This window comes from Gymnoscopelus microlampas (genome assembly GCF_963454915.1).
Source record: "Gymnoscopelus microlampas genome assembly, chromosome: 10".
Lineage (NCBI taxonomy): Eukaryota > Metazoa > Chordata > Actinopteri > Myctophiformes > Myctophidae > Gymnoscopelus > Gymnoscopelus microlampas.
Window position 1 is genome coordinate 48,803,362 of NC_139947.1, and position 10,000 is coordinate 48,813,361.

Below are 10,000 nucleotides of genomic sequence, written 5' to 3' on the forward strand. Positions count from 1 at the left end.
GAGAGAGACTCGGACTGTTCTTGTCAATTGTCAATTTGGCCGTTCCTTGGTTCGCGCCAGGCCGCATGACAACAATGGCCATCTGTAACAGCCGGGGCTATGGGGGGGGCGGGGGGGCAAGGAGGAGGGGGGCATTAGGGTAGGCAGGGTGTGTGTGTGTGTGGGTTGTTTGGGTGGGGGGGACAGGGTGGGTTTGGAGAGTTCACAAAAGCGAGTGTCCTCTTCCTGAAACCACAAAACAACCACTCTAGTTTGTGGTGAAGGGCTCGGCACCTGTTCCCAGTCTGACATGGTTTGGATGGGGTTGGGGGGCGATGAGGGGGGGGGGGGGGGGGGGGGTCAGCACATGTGCAGGGAGGGAGGGAAGAAGGGAGGGGGGGGCAGGGACAAAGGAGAGGGTTGAGAAGTGTGGCTTTTATTTTCCTGCGCGCCCTGTGTGTCATTCTGCCTCGTGACGCCACAGAGAGAACAAAACAAATATTTGCATTTTAGGACTGACAAACAAATTGTATGCAGTAGGTCAGAGAGAGAGAGAGAGAGAGAGAGAGAGAGAGAGAGAGAGAGAGAGCATCATATTACACATCCATAACATCTTAGACTCTTTGCCCAAATGTGGAATAAAGAAGCACTCCAATGAGATTCTGCTGGTGTAAGGGACACACGTTTTTCACATCTACTCATGTAAATGTATTTATTGTGTTTACAACACAGTGCTGACCAGTGTTGATTTCGTCGACTAAAACTATGGCGAAAAATGTTGGTCGACTACCTTTTTTCACTGATGAAAACTAAATAAAAACTAAACTACGATGACTAAAACTAAGACTATATATATTGACAATTTCATCAACAAATAAAAACTAGACTAAAATGTTAGTGATGGACTAGTGGAGAAGAGATCCAGTAGAACTAAAAAAATAGCAGATCTACAAGCCCACAACGCGTCTGCGACGCGTTGTGGGCTTGTAGATCTGCTATTTTCAGCATGCAACCAAGTGTAAAATCAGCCATTACGACGCCATCAAGGCACCGCCAACATAGATTTTTGTCGACTAAATCAACTGTAGATTTAGTCGACTAAAACTAGACAAAACCTAAAACATTTCAGATGACTAAAATATGACTGAAACTAAGTGGAACTTTATTCAAAAGACTATGACTAAAACTAAATCAAAATGTGCTGTCTAAATCAACACTGGTGGTGACCAACACGTATTAGAAATGTATCAGAGAATGACTTCACAACATACAGACAACAACTGTTGCACCGTTGCATAAGAGTTGAACACATGTGTTCACTCAGAGGGTATAGAATGGAGTCTTCCTGCACTCTTATGTTTATCATAAGGACAATTACATTTCGTTGCTGTCGGGCAGAATCCTCTTATCTCCGTATTTTAACTTTTTGTGTTTTTTCGTAAATTGACACCTTACTTGATCATACTACGGCGCCACACAAAGGCTTCAAAAGTATCATCGAAACGTGGCGCAAAGTGGCTTAAGTTGTCCTTTGGAATTGGGATGCTAGGGTTCAAGTGGTTAATGTAAAAAACTAAGTTCCTATCACACAATGATTTGATGGACCCCCTGTAGTACCTCTGAGGACCCCCTAGGGGTCCCGCACCCCCTGTTGAAGTCGACCCCTGATCTAGACTCTTTGCCCAAATGCAAAGGACATGTGTGAATGACATTGTTACTTTACAGCACCTTACATTGATGTCATATTACGGTAAGTAAATATGTAAATCCCCCCCCTTAACATGTTGTATGTCACAAGGACAGATTGAAAATAACTTTATTCTTAACTTTTAACCACTTGAACCTCAGCATCCCTATTCTGGGGAACATTTGCCAAAAATTGCTGAGAGACCGGCTTTCTTTGGCAGATGGAAAAAGAACACACCAAGTACAGAGCAACTCAGTATAAAGGGTCTAAGTGGTTAAACTGAAGTGACATCATTGATGAATTCCAAATATTATCAAAGTTTTCTGCGGCGCCCCCTGGATTTACGTCACGGCACTCGTCGCCACACACTTTGAGAAACCCTGTGCTAGAGCCCTGCATGTTCTTCATAAATAATCAAGGCAGGAATCTATTTTCAATATATTATTATCAGACAATCATAATCCTACCGATGAGGAGCTCAGAGAGCAGGATTTAACTGTCACATACTGAGAAAGAGAGAGAGAGAGAGAGAGAGAGAGAGAGAGAGAGAGAGAGATGAAATGAAAGAGAGAAAAGTTAAGTACTGTACAAGAGAGAAAAAACAAGTGAGTGAACTGAAAATATTAATCTAGCCTACAAACTCTGTTCCTTGTTGGAGCGATGCCATGCAACGCCAAGGATACACACACACAACACACATATGCAAGTGACACGCACGCCTGCACGCATGTATATACACACACACACACACACACACACACACACACACACACACACACACACACACACACACACACAAACACACACACAAATAGCAGACGATAATCTAGATCATATCACAATATTGACTTTGTATCGACGTATCGCCCTGCTCTAATAGGTGTGTACTGTCGCAAGAAAGAAATGGGAAACACTCAAGTGAAGTACAAGTACCTCAACAAAGGGTGGCAGCACCTAAACTAGCGGTCAAAAGAAGAACAACCATCACAAAAACACCATCAACAATGAACCACAGTATACAACCCCTACATACTATCCTGCACTATATGCAGAGACTAAATACACACAATCACACTGTCATTACTGTAACCTGCAGTAGGCAAAAGCAAATACACACAATTGCAGTGTTGTTGACGACATCAACAGAATGCATCGATATTAATATTTGTCAACAGTATTATCAGTTCAATAACCTCACCCTACAGTGTTATTTAGGAGTAGAATGCACTCATGATACTATGATAACTAGGGGTGTGCCGATACACTAATTTCACGAAACGATACGATACGATATTTGGCTCACAACTTCGATACGATTTCGATACGATTACGATACGCACTTTTTTATTATGAAAATATATGGGGGAGAAAAAAAGCAAATGCAAACAAATAATTCTGTTTTTGCATTATTCAGACATGCAAACTTGTAGCTTTTCAGCTACAATAGCCGTTTTGAATCCAAATAGGGCAATAGTGTGACACCTGACCCAAAAAAAAAAAACATGTTGTCACCCTTTTCACCTCGAGGCTGTTTGCATGCCTGATTATTATGATTGTAAAAAAAACGATATTTTTTTTTCCAAAACGATACATATCGTCACGAAAACGTATCGCGATATATCACGGGATGATATATCACGGGATGATATATCACGGGATGATATATCGGCACACCCCTAATGATAACGTTTCCGTACAAGACATTCAAAGTCAGTGTCTGTACGTATTGCAATGGGTGTTACTTCAGAGTTATCAGTCTATTGACCGAGCACAGTGACCATCGTGGGCCTCGTTGTACCGTATAGCCTCATGGCTACCTGCACAAAGGACAGACCAAGCCTCTCACAAGTTCCACTGGGGTAAAATGAATCTAATCTCTCAAAACAGATTATGCTAACAGCAGAATATGTCAGCACCAATGCCCTAAACATGTAGTGTTGTCGTTAGTAGGAATAAACACAGAAGCACCCGGCAGGAAGTGGACTAAGAAAGGGGAAGAGCCAAAACGAGTTCCTGTCTCTACACAAAAAAAGGAGGTGGTGCCCTCAGAATCAAATACAAAAAGGACTTTTTTTTTTCTTCATTTATTTTTTACCGAATGGGTTCCCAGATTGAGATGAATCAGTCGTTTCCCCTCCTGCTCAGTTGCCCCTACTATCTCCACGTGGATGAGGGGGTGGGTGGGAGGGGGCAGATAAACCCGAATCTGAAGCCATACAGTTGTCAAACCGCAGGCCTGACCCCACTAAACCTATGGATTTCATACTAAAACCTATGGATTTCACGGGACCACGGCATGAAATCGCGACACCACAGCAATCACCCCCGACAGCACTGGACCGTCTCATCATCAAAACCTCGCGCTCCCACCGGTTGTGATGTGATCCAGGCCAGTTGTCGAGTCTGGCACCACATCGATGTACGTATGTATGTACGGCAGTGGTGTAAAGTAACTAAGTACATTTACTCAGGTTCTGTACTTAAGTACACTTTTGAGGATTGTTTTACTTTACTTGAGTATTTCCAATACTTTTACATCTCCACTACATCTCAGAGGCAAATACTGTACTTTTACTCCACTACAATTATTTGAAAACTTCAGTTACTAGTTACCTTTACTTTTACTCTTGGTACTTTTTGATGCCAATACTTCTGTACTTTTACTGAATTTAGAATTCTGGACTTTTACTTGTAAAAAAGTATTTCTATATTGCAGTATTGATACTTTTACTTAAGTAAAATATTGCAGTACTTTTTACACCACTGATGTACGGTCTGGACCACACAGCTACTACAGTATGTGGAACAGCTGGAAGGTCGAAGGTCAGAGCTACAACCGCACTGAAGATGTGAGAGACTGACGCCTGGATCATGCATAGTTGCGTGCTGGTATCATGTTGTGATGGCCACATGTGATGGCCACACCAGCTGACACACAAAGTTGGTAAAACATGGCGGACAATTGTCTTTTTTTTGGTTTATTAATTTAGTTTATATTTATTTTCAGCAAACTACATACTACATGCATAAAGGACTGCACACAACCGGTTAAAGGGGAAATCCACCCATTTTCAATATTTAACTATGTCATTAATATAGCATAAAGGAGTTGTGTGGAAATAAGAAAAAAGTTCCCCCCTTTCTGTGTTGCCTTGAACTGGAGGATTGATTGTGGGTTTAACATTGCAAATTACAACATGATGAGTCATCATGTTGTAATTTGCAATGTTAAACCCACAACAATGTTAAACCCACAACATGATGAGTCATCATGTTGTAATCTGCAATGTTAAACCCACAATCAATCCTCCAGTTCAAGGCAACACAGAAAGGGGGGAACTTTTTTCTTATTTCCACACAACTCCTTTATGCTATATTAATGACATAGTTAAATATTGAAAATGGGTGGATTTCCCCTTTAAAGGACATACTGTTTATTGCAAGTTTGATGATAAAGTTAATGACTGGAGGGTACATCCATTAAGTTCTTTTGTTTGGGTCAAGTTGTTTTATCAGGAGTAATTTAATTGGTATTTAAGTTTATTTTGTTTTGTTGAGTTATCAGTTCTGAGGAGTGTTGAAGTTTAGATTGCTGGCCATGGAAAGGCCTAGCTGCTTCACAGGTGCTTATAAGGAGCTGATTAGTAATTGGACTGCACCATGTCCCCTGTGCATAAGGGGAGGGGCAGGGATTTATTATAAGTTTGAATGTATTACTACACGTATGAAAATGTATTGGCATTTCAGTTGTATGTAATTTCTTCATTTAATGAGTTAGTGTTGTAGTGGATTATGTTGTAGCTATTTGTAGTCTGTTTAAATGTTATTCTTTGTCTTCCCCTTTGTGTCAAGAGTGGTCTGATCCCCCACTATACATGTTCCCCTCATGTCTCATTTGGTTAGTTCAGTCTTGATGTCAAGTTCAGTCCTGTGTATTGTTTTCATTTGTTTTGGGCCAGAATGAATGTCTTGTCTTATATTTATTGGAAAAAGAAAAGATAAAACAAATACATTTTAAAGAAACTACACACTTGTCCTGGTGTCTCTCTTGCCGACCAACTCTGGTCCCTTACACATGTGCAGAAAATGGCCGATCAGCAAAATCATTAGGGGGGGGTACTCACAAGGCACGGCGTGGCGGTACAGGTTGGCTCGGATGGTCTGCTGCAGCTGGTGGTCCGGAGACGACTTCTGGAACCTCAGACTGAGGAAGTGTTTCAGGTCCTTGTTCAGCCGATGACCTGCAGGGGGCGACGATAACAGACCAGCTTTTATTGTCACATCACAGGCTCACAGGTGTAGAGAATTGCGAACAGCGTTTTCCTAGCGACTTGCAGGGGAGGGGGAGGGGCCGGGGGGCCGGGTGAAGTCAAGGCACAGACGGCTGTGTTGTTGACGGACAACGGATGCACGCTTATGAGAAACAACAATAATAAAACCTGGCGAAACAGTTGCGTGCATTAGCGCAAGATGAGGATAAAGGAAACATTCAGTCTAAATGTCCAGTTTGCTAATTCACAACTACTACTACTTTTGTATTTGAAACTTTCAATTTCTCTAAATGTTAAGAAGATTCCCCAAACTCTAAGTTTAGTATTATTGTTAATGTTTTTTCCTCCAAAATGGACCCTTTGTTTCCACTTCAATGTGTGCTGAGTGCACAGCAGTTAATTGGCCAATTAGTTGCACCTGCTGCTGATTTGATGATTTGCAATCCCATGCACCTTTAAAAGCAAGTGTTTGGCCAGTGTGTCAGGTCTGGTACAGAGAGCAGCAGCAGAGGCTTCAGTTTGTGCGTCCATTCTAAGTGAGTTTGTTTTTGAGTTTGGATATGTTTTGATGTGCAGTATAATGAAATTATGTTTATGTTACTTTGTTTACACGTGGGTAACTTTTCTCCTTCTGTATTTTGTCTGATATACAGTACAGAAAACCACACACAACTAAACTGCAAATGCTGTAACCCCCTGCACAGTGTGAAAAATAAAACCCACAAAAGAAAGAAGTGCGTCCTAATTTGCGCACCACGGTGATCACACCTAACAACCAACACCTCCACTATTGAACATTTTTTACACTAAATATTATAAACTTTAACGACAGCCTAAGTACAAATATCAATTATGAAAAGGCTACTATTAGGCTACAGTGAAGTCGGACTGAATGACTGAAACGTTTGTTTTGTTTACTCTCTTTTTCTGTTGTAGGGGATTATCTGGCACATGTATCTGTTATGAAAGAGAAATTGTATCATGAGTGAAACGGCTATAGTCCTTGGGAAACCATAAAGCTACCTAGGCATACATCTAAATGAGTTGCCATCTTTACATTCCCTTACAAATTACAAATCCCTTATAAATTACAAATCCTTATAAGCTATATATTTCTGGGATGCATAGTAGCGTGGCCTCCCAGCCCCACCCACCACCCCGCCACCTTGCCTGCAAGTCGCTGGGAAAACGCCGTTTGCGTAGAGAATAGGGTGACATGGTGTTTGTTTGTAGTTTGCAAGACAGGGAAGAAGAATAGAGAGAAAGAAGAGTAGAGGGGGACAAATATCTGGATACAAATATACATTTAGCGTGACAGGTACATACGTGAGAGTGATACACTATGCACGCGCGCACACACACACACACACACACACACACACACACACACACACACACACACACACACACACACACACACACACACACACACACACACAATGGAAGCAGGAAGCCAGCGGTGGTTTTTGGTCACTGTTGCGCTACTGTCACTGGAACGGGGGAGAAAAGGCTGTGACCTTTAAATGGTTGAAATATTCCTTGAGTTGTAAAAATAGCCTGATATGAGAAAGATGCTGGATACAGACACAGAGACACAGAGACACAGAGGAGGATGTGCCTCCAGGCTCCTCTGTGCTCATCTAAAACACACACGGCCTCAGATGATTCAATTCAAACTAATATAATGCAGAACAAGCCCAGGCTATAAATAGAGCATTTACTTTATTGTTGGGTCTAAACCGTGTAAATCCTCAGTCATTCATTCATTCACTGATTTATGCATTTTTATTTTAACCCACGAAATCCGGGAACGCATCATTTTAGATTTATTTGGCTATTCAAAAATAGCAGATCTACAAGCTCATGGCGCGGCACTCTGTAGATCTGAGCTTGTAGATCTGCTATTTATTTTTAACAAATCGTGAAAATGTGTGAATATATATACATACACACATTTTTAACTCAAATCTTTGCTTCTGGGGGTCCCTGGAACAAAATGTTTTGGGTGGTCCTTGACATAAAAGTGTGAGAACCATTAATATAGCAACATACATATTTGTTTTTAACTGTTAGGATTTAGAAGACATTTGTAGAATCCCCCAAAAGCAAAGATTTGTTAAAAACATAAATATTCAAAGATTTGCACACATTTTCTAAATGTTTCAAATAAATAGCAGATCTCCTTGATCCTTGGTCCTTGACATGGAAAAGTTGGAGCACCACTGATATAGCAACGTACTGTTAGGATTTAATGTGCGCTATGAGCTTGTAAATCTGCTATTTTTGAATAGCCAAAGAAAGTTAAAAAAAAATTGACACATATGCGTTCCTCGATTGAACGGGTTAGAAGACAAAAAAAGAGCCAAATATAGAAACACAACAAAAGATGGAAGAAGGTGAGGTTGAGGGTAACTGATTAACCAGCTCCACCGATTGGCCAGAGCCCCCCAGTGCTTGTTGGGCTGTGAGTCCCCCGACCAATGAGAGGCCTGGAATGCGGTCTGGCCCGTGTTTGAAGCCAGGCCCAGCAGTCACAATGGGGCCAGATGGCCAGAGCCCTGCTCTCGCGCCAGGGTCCCATTTAAGACCATTTAATGATCTACCAAATATATCATCCCACGTCTGGGGAGCGCGCCAGAATATTCTTGGGCTGAGGGGGAGGGGGCGGGGGGGGCAGTGGGTTGCGGACCTCATTTTTGTTTCCTACGTTTGTCATTGTTAGTGACAATTTTTCCAATTAATTTCATGAATAAGAAAATCTAAGAAATGACACAGATACACACACGCTTTTTTTCAGGGCCAGTAGTAGAAAAACTAGTGGACTGTCTGGCGGTCTACTTTGCTGTATTTTTCCGTTCTCTAGCACGGTTCAGACCAAAGATTCTCTAGCACGGTTCAGACCAAAGATTCTCTAGCACGGTTCAGACCAAAGATTCTCTAGCACGGTTCAGACCAAAGATTCTCTAGCACGGTTCAGACCAAAGATTCTCTAGCACGGTTCAGACCAAAGATTCTCTAGCACGGTTCAGACCAAAGATTCTCTAGCACGGTTCAGACCAAAGATTCTCTAGCACGGTTCAGACCAAAGATTCTCTAGCACGGTTCAGACCAAAGATTCTCTAGCACGGTTCAGACCAAAGATTCTCTAGCACGGTTCAGACCAAAGATTATCTAGCACGGTTCAGACCTAAGATTCACCACCAGACAAAACAGTTTCAAGCTCCATTTATGGGCTATTTTATCGTACGACTGTGTCATGTACTGAAAATAGCAGATCTACAAGCTAACAAGCTTGTAGATCTGCTATTTTCAGCACAGCACAGACGTGCGAAGGACCATGAATTAAGCACACACACTCACACACCCCTCTGTGTGATTCTGTGCAAGCAAAGCACAGTCAGGTAATCCGTTACCTAGCAACCAGCCAGTGCTGACAACCATCTGACTGGGGGGGAAAAAAAGCTGGGATACAACTGCATGACCATGACTGCATGCATGCTCACACACACACACACACAGTATGCGCGGTACGTGTTCACACGCGTACACATGCATGCGCGACCCCTTCCTCTCACACTACGGTGCATCCTTTGCACGCCTTACGATCCTCAAATATAAACAGATGATTTGTATAGCAGACAGACAGACAGACAGACAGACAGACAGACAGACAGATAGATCTAGGACCACCAGAAGAAAAGATTTGAGTTCAAAATGTTCGCTTAAATAAATGAAAAAATAAAGAATATATTCTTGACGTGCTATGAGCTTGTATATCTGCTATTTTTGACCAGCCAACATATTAAATATGGTTAAAATGATTGTGACGCTATATTAACCCATTAAGACCTGGAACTGTGTCATTTTTAGATTTGAGCTAAAAAGCATTATTTTACACTTTGGCTATTCAAAAATAGCAGATATACAAGCTCATAGCGCGGCACAGAGTGCCGTGCTATGAGCTTGTAGATCTGCTATTTTTGAAAAATCGTGAAAATGTGTGCAAATCTTTGAATATATACATTTTTAAAGCGAACATTTTTAACTCAAATCTTTGCTTCTG

General features: G+C 41.7%; 1 protein-coding gene across 1 annotated transcript in view; it reads right to left on the reverse strand.

The window, feature by feature from the left end:
• The window catches only part of LOC311052909 (membrane-associated guanylate kinase, WW and PDZ domain-containing protein 1-like), a gene marked incomplete at its 5' end in the record, with an annotated part of 191,782 nt that overhangs the window by 133,129 nt on the left and 48,653 nt on the right, over positions 1-10,000 (reverse strand). The window contains one exon of the mRNA XM_084068210.1: positions 5,791-5,907. Within this exon, the coding sequence (XP_083924336.1) occupies positions 5,791-5,907 (117 nt within the window). The remainder of the gene's footprint in view (positions 1-5,790; positions 5,908-10,000) is intronic.